Source organism: Podarcis cretensis, assembly GCF_951804945.1.
Source record: "Podarcis cretensis genome assembly, chromosome: 3".
Classification (NCBI taxonomy): domain Eukaryota; kingdom Metazoa; phylum Chordata; class Lepidosauria; order Squamata; family Lacertidae; genus Podarcis; species Podarcis cretensis.
Window position 1 is genome coordinate 63,295,881 of NC_137172.1, and position 19,694 is coordinate 63,315,574.

Sequence of the window (19,694 nt, forward strand, 5' to 3'; positions counted from 1 at the left end):
CCATGGACTGCAAGAAGATCAAACCTATCCATTCTTAAGGAAATCAGCCCTGACTGCTCACTGGAAGGATAGATCGTGAAGCTGAGGCTCCAATACTTTGACCACCTCATGAGAAGAGAAGACTCCCTGGAAAAGACCCTGATGTTGGGAAAGATGGAGGGTACAAGGAGAAGGTGACGACAGAGAATGAGATGGTTGGATGGTGTTCTTGAAGCTACCAGCATGAGTTTGACCAAACTGCGGGAGGCAGTGGAGGACAGAAGTGCCTGGCTTGCTCTGGTCCATGGGGTCACGAAGAGTCGGACATGACTAAACAACTAAACAACAATCTGATATTTTGGAATGTTCCAAATTCTGTACTGGTCTATGCAGTGCTCTCTCTTCTTGAAATTGAGATCAGTAGGTGTCCAAAAAGCACAAAAGAGGTGTTAAGGGAAATCATTTTAAGCTGCAGGCCCTATCAAATATAATTTGTAGTTGACCATTGCAATGAGATCAAAAATAAATTCTAAATTTGTGAGCTACATAAAATATTGCCTAAGTGACCTTGTACCAGGGCAGCAACTGTACTAGCAAAGCTCTCCTTTGCCCTCTCTTCCTCTGACATGCCCATGAGGACTTTAAAATCTTTCACTTCCTTTAACACGGCTTGTCAGGTTATCTGGACGGACAAACCCTGGTTAATGTTTGAAACAATCCAATTTGAAACCATGGGTTATGAAGCTGGCTTGTTTAAACAAACCGGTTAACATCAAGCACAGTTTACAGTTCAGACAACATGCTAAGTTGTGGTGAAGGGGATTAGAAAGGGAAAGATCGTTCCCAATTTATTCTATAAGGAGGCCATCAGTATTGGTTGCGAGCAGCAGAGGGAGAGATTAGGCTTGTTGCCTTCATGGTAAAATGTGGATTTAGCTTGACATGCAAACATGGCCAATAAACAGACAAGCTCAAATTAGATGGCAAGTCTTCCAAAATCTGGTTCGCTCCAGATGTTTGGGACTACAATTCCCACTAGTCCCAGGTGGCTGCAGTTGTAATCTGAAAACATATGAAAGGCACCAGGTTGGGGGAAGGCTTAGGCTCACTGAACCCAAAACCCTTTAAAGGTTAGGGAGTATGGGCTGGATAGTGCAGGCTGAAAAGGTGACTACACGGGTTAGGAATGTACGAAAGATGGCGAGATTACCGAAAGCTGTCTGAGAGATTTGTTAATGGTGAGGGGAGGGGGATGTTGCCAGAAGGCAGGACCAAAAAAGTCTAATACTGCTTAAGAAATACAGACCATTCAAATAAAGAGTATACTTGGGGAACATATATGGTATATATGAAATGATTCACAAGGAGATGGGGAAGAAAAGTTATACAGTCATACCTCGGCTCCTGAACACCTTGGGAATTGAACGTTTCCACTCCTAAATGATCAAAAATCAGGAGTGTTCTGTTTTTTAACATTCTTTCGGAAGCTGAATCTCCGAATGGGCTTCTGCAGCTTCCGATTGGCTGCAGGAGCTTCCTGCAGCCAATCAGAAGCTGCGCTTTGGAAGCTGAACATTTTGGAAGTCGAATGGACTTCTGGAATGGATTCTGTTTGACTTCCGAGGTACAACTGTATGCAGCTTGCTCTTAAGGAAGGATAGTTCAGCCAGTGCAGCAGGAACCTATTAGCATCTCAGGGTTGTGAGTTCAAGCCCCGGGTTGGGGTGAAAGATTCTTGCATTGCAGTGGGTTGGACAAGATCCGGGGTTCCCAACGTGGGGCGGGGGCAATTCAAGAATGAGTTATTAACAGTTAATGGCCTTTTAGGCTTCCTCCACGGGAACAGGAGATCACTTTTTGAATAAAAAGAATTATATGTCAGGGCGGGGGGGCGGGGGGCGCATCAGGATTTTAGAGATACTTAGGTGGGGCATGGCCAAAAAAAGGTTGGGAACCACTGGACTAGATGGTCCCTTCCAACTCTACAATTCTATGATTCTGTGACATTTACCTGGAAGTCAATATTGGTTGCAAACGGAGTGCTTCTCAAGGAAAAGCGTGCGCCTTTCCGTGGGCCTTACTTCCGGAATGGGCCTGCTGCCGTGTGTATCCGCCAGGCGGTGTCTCCTGCCTCAAACCAAAATCAGCGCTTTGGCAGCGAGTTCGAATCTCCTCCCCTCGAACAACGTTCGCCGTGCTGCGCTTCAGCCAACACGCCCCGCGGTGCTTGCCAGCGAAGGGTTAAAAACCTGGGAGTGTACTTGGAAGCCAGGTTTGTTTACCAGCCAAGTTTCTCTCTGGCTCAACAGGTTGCTGCCGCCGCCGCCGCCGCCGCTGCTGCCCCTGCTCTCCTCGGTGCCTGGAATCTAGGCGCGGCTCTCTCCTCCCTGCGCGGAGATTAAAAGGCGCCCAGCTCCTAAAAGCGGCCTCGCGCGCGCGCACCGGCCCAGTCCAAGGGAACTTCTCCTCCTCTCCGCTTTCCCCCCTCTTCTGCCCAACATGGTTCGCTGCGGCTTGGCCTGCTGGAGGTGCCGGTGGCTCCTGCCCCTTATCTTGGGCTTAGCTATCATCCTGGGCATCATCGCCTTGTCTGGCAGGGGGTGGCTCGAGTCCGCCGAACAGCCTTACGTGCGCAAAGCCTCTCTCTGGTCGGACTGCATGAAAGCGAACGAAAATGATTTGAACTGGGAGTGCAGATCCCTGATGGATTATAGTGAGTATCCGAAATCGGGAGCATGGGCTGGTTGGTTATGGGCCTCACAGGGACCGGACCCATCCATGCACAACCAGGCATTAAAATAAGTGGGGAGGGGGGGAGGGGGCGGAATCTAAATCATCAGTTCTGGCCTAAGTGGCTAAACTGGTAATGCAGCAAGAGGCCCAGGATGCATTGTACAAAGGTCACCTTTGCTAACGTTGCCTGCTGTTAAGGACATGCTATTCGTATATGCCTTGTGAAATGCCTTGTGAAAGTTGTGAAAAGCGTTGGCACATTTGCGGCTGTTAACTAAAACTAAAACTATCCGATCCCGGTAGAAGAAAGTTTGGGACTTGGTGAGCCTGGGACAGGCGGAATAGGACTGGGCTGGCATTGAATTAGGCAACAGGGAGAGGAAAGACTAAGAAAAACTCTGCTAGGACCTGCGGGAGAGGCAGGGATAAGAATTAAAAAAGCAACGCCTTGCATGCTCTCAGATTGCTCAGTTAACTGTTTTGGTGTGTAATGAGAACTAGACTTCAACAAAAGGAGAGCACATTATTCAATTACGCCAGTGACTTGTACGATCATTCTCTTCATTTAAAAGGGCCTTGGATGAGGCCACACCCTTCACCCTATCAAATGCTATTTTGTTTAATTTTGAGATTTGTCCAGCGGCATTGTTGCCTGCTTGTTTGAAGTGCACAAGATGTCCGTTGTGTGGCAGGGATCCTCGCGTGGCAGCTTCTGAGTTGCTTGGTGGCTCAACCTGTTGGAATAATTTTGGAACATGACTTTCCATATACAGTGGTACCTCGGGTTACATACGCTTCAGGTTACAGACTCTGCTAACCCAGAAATAGTGCCTCAGGTTAAGAAACCTTTGCTTCAGGATAAGAACAGAAATCGTGCTCCGTCGGCACAGCGGCAGCAGGAGGCCCCATTAGCTAAAGTGGTTAAGAACAGTTTCAGGTTAAGAACAGTTTCAGGTTAAGAACAGACCTTGGAATGAATTAAGTACTTAACCCGAGGTACCACTGTACAGGTTTACTTCTGCTCTAAAATCAACACTTTCTTACGAAGTAGTATATTACTCTTTCAAAGCATGTAAAAACGTTCAGAATTTTTATATGTTGGCTGTGAACATGCTAATTAGTCTTGGAAAAATGTAAAATTTAGCATTCAATAAAGACAAGCTGCATTCTGTCAGCAGAATAGGCACAAATAGTAGGTAACAGTTATTCCTTTGGGTATAATGCAGTAAATGTCAGCCATCTACATAGGCCACGATCCAAGTATATGTGTGATTGACGGAGGCCCTATGAGACCTTCTTCTTTGAACGCCAGACTCTGCAGAGCTGTTTCTGATTCTTCAAATTGGGGGCATAGAAGAAGTCATGCAAGAAGTTCAGCTCTCACTGAACAAAAAGAACTAAAACAAAACAAATCCAGATTTTGCAGTCTTTTTAATATGTTATTGGGAGGGGGTGTTGTATGGTGCCCAGGAACTAATATAACAGTGAGCACTTGGATTTTAGTGTGGCCCTTAAAAACAGGATCCTTACACAATTTTACCTTTCGCCCATTGAAAATGGCTGCTGTGGGAGAAGTTCGGGGGAAGGTGTCAATCCTTATAATGGAGTGAAAACAAAAAATGGTCCCTTAGTTGTGTTACTGCTGCACTTCTCTTGGAGGGTGTGAGAGGGGGAAGCATGCCAGGAAACTAGGTAAAAGGGAACTCCCCACGCCGGCAACAAAAAGGATATAACAACACTGGGGTGTTTTACAAGGCTGCCGTGACCCATACTCCGAGCCATGCAATTGCTCCCTGCAATATGGGTATAATAATGATGGACTTTTTCCTGCATTGGCAGATACATTTTAAATTGCTTTTAGTGGACATTTTAAAATGCTTTACAAATTCAGTAGTGGGGTGTGGGGTGGAAAGCCCGTTTTAGAAATCTCTTATATAGAAAGCTGAGTTGGAAAGATCATGAATTGTCTTCACAATTTGTTTTTGTGTAAGAACACTACTGCCAAGTCACAGCTATACCGAATCCCTGGATTTCTGGATTTCTGAATTGTTGTCTAAGGGGCACATACTCACCAGGCAAGACAAAAATGCTTTAACAATTAACACCAGGAAACAGAGCTCCTTTTCATGACTTCATTCATTGCTTAAAAACACTGAAAGGCTGCCCTCGCTTCAGACTTCAAGGAGATAAAGAACTATACAACTTTTAGAAGACATCTGAAGGCAGCCCTGTATCAGGAAGTTTTTAATGCTTGATGCTTTATTATGTTTTATATATTCTGTAAGCCGCCTAGAGTGGCTGGGAAAACCCAGCAAGATGGGCAGGGTAATAATAATAATAATAATAATAATAATAATAATAATAATAATGGCCATAATCCCGCCTCCATGTTTTTCATCTTATCTTGGGTTGTAGAAGGACTAGAGACTTTGTTTTTTAACACTCATGGGGAGTGGCAAGCCTGGCCCCACCCTAAACATGTTCAGATGAAGGTCAGAACTCTCCTTAGGGATGTGCAAACTGTATTCTTGTTGGCTCTCTGTACACAGTTGACGGTTATAGACAAGCAACCATATCAGTGCCAGAGAAGCATAGATAAGACCGCTCCTATTGTGCTGTTTTGTTGCTAAGTTAAAAATGGTCACAGCTGCACTTTGTCTTTACAGTGTGCCATAACCCATCTGCTCAAGCAGACTACTGCAGATTTAATTGCAGCAGCTTATTTGTATGAGAGCCTCGTTTATTTTAAGTTGCAAGCTGTACCTAAACGTATCTCGAGGCACTTTTTCACTCATGCTTAAAAAACTGTTCTGGGTTGGAACCTTTTATAGGGAGCTTACAGTTTGAATATTAAAGAAGTTTTTTAAAAATAAAAATAAAATTTTTGATGATGCTGGATAAGTATCATCTTAACTTGCTTCTTTTCTAAAGAAAGACATTTTTAGAGTCTTTCATATACATTATTAGAGGCGTGTGTGAAGATGTCCAGCTGCTGTTATGCTACAACCAGACTAGATTTTCCCATTTCTCCTGCCATCCCAATTTACCTGGGCCCTCCAGACTGGTGTTTTATTGTGGGTGTGTTCTGCAACATGTTCTTGGCCTGATAGTAGTATAGTGGTACCTCAGGTTACATACGCTTCAGGTTACACACTCCGCTAACCCAGAAATAGTGCTTCAGGTTAAGAACTTTGCTTCAGGATGAGAACAGAAACCGTGCTCCGGCGGCACAGCAGCAGCAGGAGGCCCCATTAGCTAAAGTAGTGCTTCAGGTTAAGAACAGTTTCAGGTTAAGTATGGACCTCCGGAACGAATTAAGTACTTAACCTGAGGTACCTCTGTACATTACTGGTAGATTTGTTCTACTATAGTTTTTTCTGTGATGTGTCCCCACAAACTACCACATTATTGCTATTCAGAGGGGCTATAGTGTAACAAAAGTGGAACAAAAATAAACCAGAAGATTTGTGATATAAAAAGTTGCCAGATTTCACCAAGAAGTTACAGTATATGTACTGACTAGAAATGAAGCAGTGTAACCTTTAAAGGCACAAACAGTATTGAAAGCAGAATTGCATGCGATCCAGTTTTTACTCTTTAAAGTAGATAGCCCCCAAAACACAACTTGCTAGCAAGGATCACCCATGTGGTTTGGAAGCTGATAATTTTTCATAGGAAATATTATGTTGCGTTGGCAAATTTCAGCAGGTCAGGAAGGCGGAAGTAAATGGTGAGAACTGGAAGATATTTCCAGTCTACTGTAACCTAGAGTAGACTGGACATATCTTCTAGTTTCTAGGTAGGGAAAACTATGGGGTGAGGAGTAGTTCTTACCATGCATAGTGAGATGCTTAAAACATGACAGGTAGCTGCTATGAAATGAAGAAGTTAGGCTGTTGTGCCAGCCAGGTAGATTGGATTTTTAGAGAGACAGGTATGTATTCTCAGGTCATTTCCCTCAGCTTATCTATTATGTACTGACAGAGAACATGTGTAGATTTTCAGAAATATTTCTTTCCAAATAAGGGTGGTGTGCTTCAAATTCATTAGAACTGGATGGGAGTCAAATCTCTCTACTCACTAAGATTGACTTGTCAGAATAAACAAGTTAGTTTGTAAGACTGCCACAAAAACATGCTGCTTGCCATTATATTTTCTTTGTTAAAATATGGCAACGGACGCCGTGTGAAGCAGTCACACAGAATGATGGTGGTATGAGAGATTTCTGGTTGAACTCCTTCTCTGCTGGTGCTTCTTCCCCACCCTTCCCAAGTATAAAGAAGCTTAACTTCAAGAAAGAATACTTGTTGATACAAACCATCCTTGGCTGCAGCTTCATGATCAAGCTTGTACTTGCTGGCTTTGAGTGTTGCAGAGGGTATGCAAAAGAGCCACACCCTCCATATGAAGGGATGGGAGGGAACCTCTGCTTGTAATGATTTCTAAATTGCCAGCGTCTTAATTCAGATTTGCCTGAGAACCAAATTAGACTTAACTTTGGAATAATGAATCTCTTTCCCCAGGTTTTATTTTTTGTAATGAAAACAGAGCCCAAGGAAGCTTCTTGCGTGGAGTACAGAAATGGGGAAGAAACCGGGCAAGTTTCTTCTCCTGTATGGCTGTATTTCCCCCTCAAAATTAACTCCCATCAGTAGAATATATATATATAGCTATTGTTTCCCTTGCAGCTGGGCAGGGCAACTCTAAACTGTGGTTAAGCATTATGTCAACAATATTAATAGCAGTTAATACTTAAGAGTACAGTGGTACCTCGGGTTAAGAACATAATTCGTTCTGGAGGTTCATTCTTAACCTGAAACTGTTCTTAACCTGAGGTACCACTTTGGGGCCCCCCGCTGCCACCGCCACACAATTTCTGTTCTCATCCTGAAGCAAAGTTCTTAACCTGAGGTCCTGTTTCTGGGTTAGCGGAGTCTGTAACCTGAAGCGTCTGTAACCCGAGGTACCACTGTATCCCCTCTTAACTAGTTTGGTTAGCAAACCATGATTAGGAAGGAGTAGAACCATGTTAACCCTGGTTAGCACTCGCCTATTCAGGCATTATACTCTTATGTAAACTCGGCATATGAAGAGGAGCAGGGCTGAGAAGGCCCTCTGCAGCCTTCATCACCTGTGCCAGGTACCGGTAGTCATTTCTGTGGAGATCTCTGCTGGGAGACGGCTTTCTCATGTGCAGCTGAATACTCGGAGGCTTCCATGCCACCCATGTGACCACGAGTGTATGTGAGGCACAGGCAGGGGAGTTTGTAGGTGACATGATGTGGCATGGGGCAATTCAGCACAGCCCCACTCCTGCCTGACGTATTGAGTTTCCAGTGAAGCATGATGCTGCCTGAAGAGGGTTATTCAAGCTGAAGAAGGGTAGGGAAAAGGTACAGAGGCAAAGGCATGTGATCATATAAAAATAAATGACTGAGCCCTGAATAGACATAGAGATTTTAGGAGTGGCTTGCTCGCTGGAATGATAATAATTATGTCTATTATTACTGTTGCGCCATCACTGTAACAATTATGATCAGGATCAAAGTTTAACAAGCCCAACTGCTTGGGTGTTTTCATATTAGCTTTTCCAATCTCCCCAGGACCACAAACTTACAGACACAGCATTCATAATCATTTGAGGTACAAAGAAGCTTTATAATTAAGAGTTTCCTGAATTATTGTGTTTGAAGCATCTTTATAGCTATAAACTGTTCTAATCAGTGGATTCATCATAGACCTACATAGCCGAACCTACCTTTGTCCTTTTATTTATTAAATAATTGCCTGTTACTAACCCTTGCGTCTGATTTAATTCTGAGACACAGCAGGAAGAACGTAGGATTATTTAAGGACTGCTCAAGCTGATGGTCATGGTTAAAGCACTGAAACTGGAGACAAGCTGTGGGATCAGTCACTTCCTCTCTCCAGCTCTTTTTAGTTTCTATCTTTGTCTTCTGGATTTAACAATGGTTAATGGTTAATCATCCTTAGAGACAATTTGGGACAAATGCAATTAAGCGGTATGCCCTTAAAGATGTTGTGTAAACAGAAATGCGCAACACAAGCTAAGGTGTGCTCTCCTATGCCATCCTTAGAAGCCTATTTTGGCATTAAGCAGTATATAGATAACAATAATAATCCATATGTAATAATAACACATGGTTTAGCATAATAGGAGTGAGTACTGGGCTTGAATACTACCTTCTCTTCCTCTGGCGCACCTTTGTGAGGGTTTTGGAAGCTTTCACTTCCAGTTTTGGCTAACTGCAGCTTGTTCTAATATCCAAACCTGGACAAACTGCAGTTAATTTTAACTATGGTTAGTGGAAACAAGCCAACTTCAAACCGTTGTTTATGAAGTTGGCTTGTCCTTATTAAATGCATGTCAGATTAACAACACTTTAGGGTTCAGACATAATGCTAAACTGTGGTGTTGCATTATGTGTAAGCTGGGCATTATACAACCTTTTTTGTGCCCTCTACATTTAGATAGGGTGCATGTGGTGTTAGGGGAGGAGTAGTACCTCTGGCGGAGGTGCTCTTTCTAGAACCTGTCTTTCTAGACACCTGCTTGCAGCTCTAATTTAAGCAAGCTACTGGATTTAGTCCCATTTCTTGACTTGTGGATTTTCTGTCTCATTAAAACTGAACAGCTTCAAATCTGGGACTTTCATTGCAATTAAGGTTTTTTGGCTACCAAGTTATTACTGAATCTATACATTCCTTCTCTTAATAGCTTTTGATAAAATGACAGAATATGTTATTACCTCTGGCCTCCAGTGTCATGTAAATCCATTGTCTCACACTCTTAGGCTGTGTTCACATTACCAGCTTAAAGCACAGCTAAGCCACCCTTTTTCTTAATATCTGGCTGTCTTAGATAGGGTATATGCAACACTGGATGCACCTAAATAGTTGAGCAGGGCCCAGAGAAGCAACATAATGTACAATAATGATATGATGCTGATGGAGGATAAGGCTATGAGTAATGATGACTGCATGCTATCTCTTTGATCGGAGGCAGTGTGATCAAAGCGAATCTGAATACCAGTTGCTGCAGGAGGGCGATGGTGCAAGACGGCTGTTGCCATTATGTCCTGCTTGTGGCTTTTCCACAGGTTGGTCACTGTGAAGAAACAGGATTCTGGGCTATATATCAGTATAGACAGGCAGCAACCATTTTACAGGTGTCTGATTGACGTGTGGTCACGCATACACTCATCGCTGCTGACCCAGAAGTGCCTGAAAATGGGGTGGGGAAGGCTTTTGCATTCGCTGCCGATGCACATGGGGGTCAAGAATGGAACCCCCACACAAAATGGTTGCTGCTTGTATATAAATCCAACAGGATTCGTGTCCTCCTTCTCTAAAAAAAATCATGTGCGTTCTATTCACAGTTGTGTTACCTTGGAGCTACATTCAAATTTTGCAAAATATGAAATATGCGCTCTGCATGCATCACTAAGTTCTAAATTCATGTGTGTGTGTGTGTGTATAATAGCCTCTCTTTTTCTCCCCTTCTTTATTTTAAATCATAGGTTGGGGAAGAGCTTCTGCTGCTACATATCTTGTTGGCTTTGTCATCCTCTGCATCTGTTTCTGCCTAGCAGTCATAGCCTTTTCCATTGATATTCTACGGTTCAACTTTGTTCGAGGCATTGGAGGTTTGCTCTTCGTCGTTGGTAAGACTGCAGCTAAGAGAAACCGCTTTTAAACAATGGGCTTACACTGAATACAATGTGACTTTCCTTAGATTTATTTTCCAGAATCTTCTTGGTCCTAGAGAAAACTTTGTTTTCATTTCAAAAACTAATCAGTAGTGACTATGCTTGTGTTAGTCGAGAAGTAATCAAGGTTGTAATATTTAGGGATGCATATCTGAGATTTGTAACAGCACACACACACACACACACACACACACACACACACACACACACACGTTTTAAGGCACCGAACTCCCATCAACATTTATGTTAATTTTGACTTGCAACCTCTGTAAGTCTCAGATTCTGACCTATAGAGCTCCTCTGTAGGAGAGCCATTTTCCATGTTGGGGGAAATAGGGACTACTTTCCCCTGCACCAAACCCATCTTGACCAACCGCCAATAAAGACTGTGAACAACTGCTACACAGGTACATAATGCTACAGTTTCTGTGATTGCTGCAATTGCAGAAGTAGCAGCAGAGATAATTTTTGTAACTTGTTTTCACTGCAGATTCACACGCTGCCTAGAACTAGTTACAGAAAAGGCATCTGCCTGAAAAACATAGTGGCTGCTTTAACTAAATGCCTTGGATGCAAATGTTTAACTCTGTTTATTTGTGGATGGAGGATTTGACCTGGCATGTGTGACAGAGACCTGGTTGGATGAGGCAGATGGGCCTGTCCTTGCCGCTGCTTGCCCACCAGGTTTCTCTTACGCACAGCAACCCAGGTCATGTGGGCGGGGAGGGGGGGTTGCAGCGATTTTTAGGAAGTCATTAGTCTGCACCAGGCGTCCTATTGGGAAGACCCAGTTTTCTGAGTGCATGTTCTGGAAGTTGGGCAATAGGGGCAGTACAGGATTCCTACTGGTGTACCGACCTCCCCGCTGCACCAAGGATTCCCTGCCCGAGCTGCTTCAGGTCGTGGCGGATATACTCCTGGAGACACCTAGCTTGGTTGTCCTGGGGGATTTTAACATCCATGCCGACACGACCTTACAAGGGGCAGCTCGGGACTTCGTGGAAAGCATGGCCTCCATGGGGCTGTCCCTGAATAAGTCTGGCCCAACTCATAGCCACGGACATGCCTTAGACTTGGTGTTTACCTCTACGGATGTTGGTGATCTGACATTAACTAAAAGCGAAACAAAAGAAGTGCCATGGTCAGATCACTTCCTGGTGCAACTGGACTTCTCCGCAACCCTTCCCCTCCGCAGGGAGGTGGGACCGATTCGGATGGTCCGCCCCCGCCACTTAATGGATCCAATTGGCTTCCAGAGAGTGGTAGGGGATGCTTTATCCCAAGTTGATGGCCTTTCAGCTGATTCCCTGGTGGCACGCTGGAATGCGGAGTTAACCAGGGCTATTGACTGTCTGGCTCCGAAGCGCCCTCTCCGATTGCATGGAGCCCGGACAGCCCCGTGGTTCTCCCCGGAGCTGAGGGTGATGAAACAATCGTTGAGACGGCTAGAGCGCCGGTGGCGGAAAACTCATTCTGAATCAGACCGGACACGGGTTAGAGCTCAACGTCGAGCCTACCAAGTGGCAATGGCGACGGCGAAGAGGGCCTTCTTCGCCGCCTCCATTGCATCTGCAGAAAACAGCAGCAGGAGACTTTTTCAGGTGGTTCGCAGTTTATCGGAACCACCTGTACCACCGGGGCCTGGTAGGGACCCCAAGATCTCCTGCAATGCTTTTGCAAAGTTTTTTGCAGATAAAATCGCTCAGATTCAGAAGGAAGTAGACTCCACAGTGGGAGCAGGGCCAGGGCGGGAGAGTGCTAGAGTTCTGTCTGGTCCTGTTATATGGGATCAATTCCAATCTGTTACCTCCGAGGATGTGGACAGGCTGCTTGGACGAGTGAAACCGACCACCTGTCTTCTTGATCCTTGCCCATCCTGGCTGATAAAAGCGAGCCGGGAAGGGCTGGGCGATGGGCTTTGCGGGGTGGTGAATGCCTCCCTCTGTGAGGGAGCCTTCCCAGACCCGCTGAAAGAGGCGGTCATTAAACCGCTTCTTAAAAAAACATCTTTAGACCCGGCCAATTTGGCCAACTATCGCCCAGTCTCAAATCTTCCATTCTTGGGCAAGGTGATTGAGCGGGTGGTTGCTGAACAACTCCAAGCACGCCTGGAGGAAACGGACCATTTGGATCCCTTCCAATCGGGATTCAGGCCTCACCATGGGACTGAAACTGCCTTGGTCGCGCTGGTTGATGATCTCCGGCGGGCTAGGGACAAAGGTGAGAGCTGTTTCCTAGTTCTGCTGGATCTCTCAGCGGCCTTTGACACCATCGACCATAACATCCTTCTGGACCGTCTAGAGGGGCTGGGAGCTGGGGGCACTGTTATACAGTGGTTCCGCTCCTTCCTCCTGGGCCGTGTTCAGAAAGTGGTGGTGGGGGATGAGTGTTCAGACCCTTGGGCCCTCACTTGTGGGGTACCTCAGGGTTCCGTCCTCTCCCCCATGCTTTTTAACATCTATATGAAGCCGCTGGGAGAGATCATCAGGGGGTTTGGACTGGGTGTTCATCAGTATGCAGATGACACCCAGCTCTACCTCTCCTTTAAATCAGAACCAGTGAAGGCGGTGAAGGTCCTGTGTGAGTGCCTGGAGGCGGTTGGAGGTTGGATGGCGGCTAACAGATTGAGGTTGAATCCTGACAAGACAGAAGTACTGTTTTTGGGGGACAGGAGGCGGGCAGGTGTGGAGGATTCCCTGGTCCTGAATGGGGTAACTGTGCCCCTGAAGGACCAGGTGCGCAGCCTGGGAGTCATTCTGGACTCACAGCTGTCCATGGAGGCGCAGGTTAACTCTGTGTCCAGGGCAGCTGTCTACCAGCTCCACCTGGTACGCAGGCTAAGACCCTACCTTCCCGCGGACTGTCTCGCCAGAGTGGTGCATGCTCTGGTTATCTCACGCTTGGACTACTGCAACGCGCTCTACGTGGGGCTACCTTTGAAGGTGACCCGGAAACTGCAATTAATCCAGAATGCGGCAGCTAGACTGGTGACTGGGAGTGGCCGCCGGGACCACATAACACCGGTTCTGAGAGATCTGCACTGGCTCCCAGTACGTTTCCGAGCACGATTCAAAGTGTTGGTCCTGACCTTTAAAGCCCTAAACGGCCTCGGTCCTGTATACCTGAAGGAGCATCTCCACCCCCATCGTTCAGCCCGGACACTGAGATCCAGCGCCGAGGGCCTTCTGGCGGTTCCCTCATTGCGAGAAGTGAGGCTACAGGGAACCAGGCAGAGGGCCTTCTCGGTAGTGGCGCCCGACCTGTGGAACGCCCTCCCGTCAGATGTCAAAGAGATAAAGAATTATCTGACATTCAGAAGACATCTTAAGGCAGCCCTGTTCAGGGAAGTTTTTAATATGTAATGCTGTATTGTTTTTAACACTGATTGGGAGCCGCCCAGAGTGGCTGGGGAAACTCAGCCAGATGGGCGGGGTATAAATAATAAATTATTATTATTATTATTATTATTATTTGAAACTGAAAGTAAAAGTTTCTGACCTTTGGCTTGGAGGAGCAAGCAGGAGGGTGAATAGATAAACCCCAGGCTCACGCATGCATTAATAAACCATTGCTTACTGTTACAGCCAAACTAGACCATTATGTACTTTAGCAGTCAAATGTTGTTGTTTCTAGGAACTAAATTATCTTGATTTTCAGTGGCAGATACGTCTTATATGTGTTTTAAGGTATTAGTGTTGAGGTGACTCAAGACATGCGTGTTCACAGGGTGACTTGCATGCCAGGCTGAAGCCGCTGCTAGCGTCCTTAAACACAGGTCCTGCTTTAGGAATGCTCACTATGCGAAATTCACTTATCTGAACACAAGGAATTAGTACCCAAACCTTGCTATGTGCAAGATTCCTAGGGTCAGGAGTGTATTAGAAATTTCCCCATAGTAATCAATGAACATTGTTGACTCGCTATGCGAATGAGAATCATGGACACATTATATGAATGCTTGCCTAACAAACAATTTTCAGGGAATGCATTGTGTTCCTAAAGCAGGAAATGCATGTACATTACATGACATTGCTTGAGATGCAGCACCCTCAAGTGGAGGCAGCTGACACATTTTCCTGGTTTTGTACACCCCATCATTCCTTCTTCCTTTTTATACTGCAACATACAGGGTTTTTGTGTGTGGATAAATTCCCAGTTATGTGAAGAATTTCCACGACTGCTAGGAACTTCAGGCACTACTGTGGAAACTTATTGACACTGCAAACCCATACCAGTTCCTAGTATCCTAGAAAGAATCCTGGGAACGATAGTATTGAGGTGCTAAGAATGCTCTGTTACAGAACCCAAACAATTTCCCAGCTTCTCTTAGAAGGGGGAATGACTGTTAAAACCATTTTGAGTCTGTGGTGTTGATAAACTAATTGTGTCCAGTTTGCAAGGCAAGTACTGAGTTGAACATTCTTTATTTCATCTGCTCAGAAATAACACATAGTTAATGATTCTGGAGGGACGCAGGTGGCGCTGTGGGCTAAAGCCTCAGCGTCTAGGACTTGCCGATCGAAAGGTCGGCGGTTCGAATCCCTGCGGCGGGGTGCGCTCCCGCTGCTCGGTCCCAGCGCCTGCCAACCTAGCAGTTCGAAAGCACCTCCGGGTGCAAGTAGATAAATAGGGACCGCTTACCAGCGGGAAGGTAAACGGCGTTTCCGTGTGCAGCTCTGGCTCGCCAGATGCAGCTTTGTCACGCTGGCCACGTGACCCGGAAGTGTCTCCGGACAGCGCTGGCCCCTGGCCTCTTAAGTGAGATGGGCGCACAACCCCAGAGTCTGTCAAGACTGGCCCGTATGGGCAGGGGTACCTTTACCTTACCTTTAATGATTCTGGAACGCCGAGCGTGAGGGTGCTGCAAGCAGTCTGTAATTGTAGGAGTAACTGATGAAACATTTAACAAGAATACAGTTAGCTTCAAATAAGTTTCTCAGGACAAAAGTTTATTAATTTAACTCCTAATTTGTTTTTCTTTGCTTTTTTTCCATTCAGCTGCTTTCCAAATTATAGGCCTGGTCATCTATCCAGTGATGTTTGTGGAGGACATTCCTTTGACGGGAAGCAACATGTTCAGCTGGGCTTATGGCTTTGGCTGGGCAAGCACTGTGATTGCGATAGGCTGTGCCTTCTTTTTCTGCTGCCTCCCCAACTGGGAAGATGAAGTCCTGGGCAACATCAAACCCTACCCCATCTATAGCAGTGGCGAACGTGTTTGATATGGAGTTAGTAGAAAAGATCGCTTTCAGTAAAGAAAACTATATCGTTTCTGGCTTGTGGGAAAGAGCATGCTTATATTGCCCTGTTTTCATTTGACATAGAATTCCTAGCTTTGTTCTAATAATTAAGCCAAATTTCACAGTTCGTTTTTAGTCTTGTATCCATTTTCAGATCTGGCAGCTGCTGTTTTTACAAGGAAGACAAAATAAAATGTATTTTGATGGTTAAAACAAGTTTCCTTTTAATAACCTCAAAAGAAAGTAAGATGTGTCTCTGTGTGGCTTGTTTCTATGTTTTGATATTTTACTGAGTGAATTCCTTTTACACTTTAAGACCAGCACAACCCTTAGAGTCTAGGTTTGCAGGATCCTTATCCAGTAATGTCAGTCTGATGTGAATTTTAGAAAAAACTAAAAGCAGTTACAGCAAGATAGTGTCTATGAGAATGCTTTGGAAAAGTGCAGAATAAATATTTATACATTTTGCACACAATCTTTTAAGCTAAGCAAAGTTTCAGTGAGGCTTGCACCAGAAGAGTGCTTAAGAGTTGCAGCCAGTATGACTACTGAGCTCAAATAGTTACTACTTACTCCACAGTAAATTCAAGTGCAAGGACTGCAACATTTTGTATGCACAAGTATAATGCATACTGGCATTTGTAGGTTTTCAAATTAATTACATAAATCTCCTCCCGCCCTGTGTCAATCAATCTCCAAGCACTGTAAAATATTTTGTATGTTTTACATTTTTCAGTTGTGAATTGAGGGCGGAAGAAAGCTTTAGAGCTGCATTTCTATCACAACCCCCAATATCTGATATAATTTTATCCTTGCTAAATGGACCTCCCTGTAAACATTCTTATACGAGTTTTGAAATCCCATTTTTGATACAAATAAATTGCAAAAAGTAACGTGCTGTAGCAGTAGTAATGGTAGTCCCTAGGGCAGAAAAATCACAAGAGGGATACCATATCCATGAAATGAGAACTGTAGCTTTTCCAGAGATGTCTAAAAGCTGGTTACAAAACTAGCCATAATCATATGATACGAGATAAGATGGGCAATTATCAAGCAGTGAGATAGTATATTGCAGGTTTTTAAATCTATGGCGATGCTCCTCCATAGTCGATCACATATAGGAGAGTTAAGCATGTGCTTAGCAGTGCAATCCTATAACTCTTTACTCTGAAGTAAGCCCATTGAGTTACTGACAATAGAATTGCAACCTGGGGTTCCCCAACTAAAATTAGTGGGACTTAAAAGTGTTTAAATTTGGGCTCTGTAACTTGGATGATGACAAATATTTTTAGGTTTTCAAAGTGTCCAGATGTTAAATGCTATATGCAGTGATAGACAGGATTAAAGTCGGACTATTTTAACACAATATTTTTTAAAAAAGGTTATTATGACTGGAAACCTTGATTGGAATATATGTATACTTTCATATACTTAAAATATTTTGTAAATGTATAAAACCTATGTTTATCATGATAGTCATCATAATTTAAAGTATATTACTAAGAAGAGTTTGGAAGATCAAATAGCAGTTTTATACCTTTTTACAGGGGTTTTTGTATTTGCAGAAATGTTGTATATTGTGATTTATAACTTCAGACATGGCTGTTTGATGTATTTTATAATTCTCATTGTCCAAACGAATCCATCCACTGTTGAATAATTTGCTTAATAAAGGTGGTAAAGCAAAATAAGTTCTCAAGAAAAAACTAATGCACTCTGAAATGTGATTGCTGCCTCACTGTACGTATATTAAATCACAAAACTTAGCAACTCACAACCAAAGAATACAAAAGTTTCTTTAAAAGTTTGGAATATTTGCTGTTTTTTAAATAAATGGTTGTACTTATTGTCAAACTTTGCAAAACATCTAAATAGACAAAAAATGAGTGGGGTTTTTTTTTTAAGTGAGAAAGCTTAAGGAAGGTAAGACTCAGCATGACTGTTGCCATTTGACTGTTCACATAATATCTTTTTTGAGTAACTCATGCAGATGTCTGTCAACATTGAGCTGTATTCAGTGCTCTGCTGGCTCCTTCCCCTGTGCATTCCCAAAATCTTTTCTGGAGTGTCCTCTTCTGGAGGGGACAGAGGAAGAAATTCCATTCCATTACAGAAGTATGTTGCAGCAATGGAACTGCAGCATTGGATACTGCTTGTCACTTTTAAGAACTTACACAGTTCTTAAAAGTGGAATATGATAGGTGATGACAAAGAATGGCTCCTTTTAATTTCCGCCTGGTTCCGCCCATGGTAAGTCAGCAGTGTGCTTTCACCTCCAAAGGCCAAACCCATCTTTTGGTACAGTCTTTATCAACCTGGTGCCTTCTGGATGTTGTGGACGCCCAACTCCCATCATTCCTGACCCTTGGCCATGCTGGCGGGTGCTGAGGGGGGGGGGTTACAGTCCAAGAGCATCTGGAGGACTGGTCAAGAACACAACATTTCCTTGAGTATTGGTTAGCGAAGGTATCTCCAAAGATAAATCCAGGCTGATAATCAGTCATGGGTGTTCATGCACATAGTAGTGGCATTATGTCACCAGTTGAAAAGGGGTTTAAGCATGCCATGGGGTTATCTCCTCCTCAGGCACATACTTAAATGGATGTTTTGAGTCAGCTCTTAAAACGTTGGTCCTTTTCAGTAGAGGATTTACATTTGCATGCCTTGGAAGTTGTGCTGAAGTTGTTTGATAAAATCGTATCTGGAGCACCTCCTAACATGATCAATGAAATGAAGAGGGAGTTTAGTATTAGTGCACGCCTTACACTTGCAAACTCTTTTGTTGTTTATAATTATAAGACTTAAACAGGACATGTAGCTTTTATTAAGTAGAGTCAGCCTTCCATTTGCCATGGGATAGCAAAATTTAAATAACTCCTTTTTGTACCCCTCAGTTGCTACAGCAGATATTGTCCTGTTTTTTTTTTATGGAGCCCAGTCTTCATGCCCTACAATCTACCCTCAGTAGGAACAAATGTTTTAAATTCAACAAAATGTGTCCTAAATCTGTAGGGGGTGGGATGATTTTGTTTTGTATAGACTAGGGATATTTTTAGGACACATAATTTGTTATTTTGCTTAATGGCTTATGTTCAGATGTTTTAGAGTAGTAAGTCTGTTTTTAATAATTGCTTGTACTAAATGATCAGGCTTTTGTATCATACGGACTTCAGTTGAATAAACAGTTTTGATAAATTAAAATGGGATTGTTTCATTAGAAAATGACATGCATGCCTTACATTGGTTATGCAGAGAAAGGTTAACATACCATATTTTTTGCTCTATAAGATGCACCAGACCACAAGACGCACCTAGTTTTTGTAGGAGGAAAACAATAAAAAAAATATTCTGAATCTCAGAAGCCAGAACAGCAAGAGGGATTGCTGCGCAGTGAAAGCAGCAATCCCTCTTGCTGTTCTGGCTTCTGTGATAGCTGCGCAGCCTGCATTCGCTCCATAACACACACACACACACTTCCCCTTACTTTTTAGGAGGGAAAAAGTGAGCCTTATAGAGCAAAAAATACGGTAATTTAAAATAAATAAAATATCTTTTGACTTTTTAAAGAATAATTTCGGTATGCATTTGTAAATAAATGAAGTGTTTTAAAATTATAAAAGTTATATTATGCTAATAAAATGGGGAAATGTTTTTAAAAATTTTTTTAAAAGCAGAGGGTTGGTGTTATTGACAAGATAATTAGAACACAGGCAGTGGCTGTGGATTACAGATGGCCTATTCTCACCATCACAGAGGGTGTGGTGACTTCAAGCAAAAGTCAGTTTGCACCCAAGACAACTGAGTAAAGCCTGATGCAATTGTGGAGACATTATTTTCACATGCCATTGCAAATCACCCAATGGCATGCTGGAACCAGCAGAGGTTGGCTATATTCCCAGCCAAAATGGCATACACTACTTTTACAGAGGCATGTGCTTTGAGGTGAGTCACAGCACCCCAAATCTTAGAAAAGGCACTGCCAGCAAGTGTCTTTCCCAAAGCAGCTACACAC

The 19,694-nt window shown here is 43.8% G+C and overlaps 1 protein-coding gene across 1 annotated transcript; it reads left to right on the top strand.

The window, feature by feature from the left end:
• Positions 1-2,330: 2,330 nt before the first annotated feature.
• On the top strand, positions 2,331-18,883 carry PERP (p53 apoptosis effector related to PMP22). The gene is made up of 3 exons (XM_079970622.1): positions 2,331-2,692; positions 10,254-10,397; positions 15,441-18,883. The coding sequence occupies exons 1-3, from the start codon at positions 2,479-2,481 to the stop codon at positions 15,662-15,664; spliced, it is 582 nt and encodes a 193-aa protein (XP_079826748.1). The 5' UTR covers positions 2,331-2,478; the 3' UTR covers positions 15,665-18,883.
• The last annotated feature ends 811 nt before the right edge of the window (positions 18,884-19,694 follow it).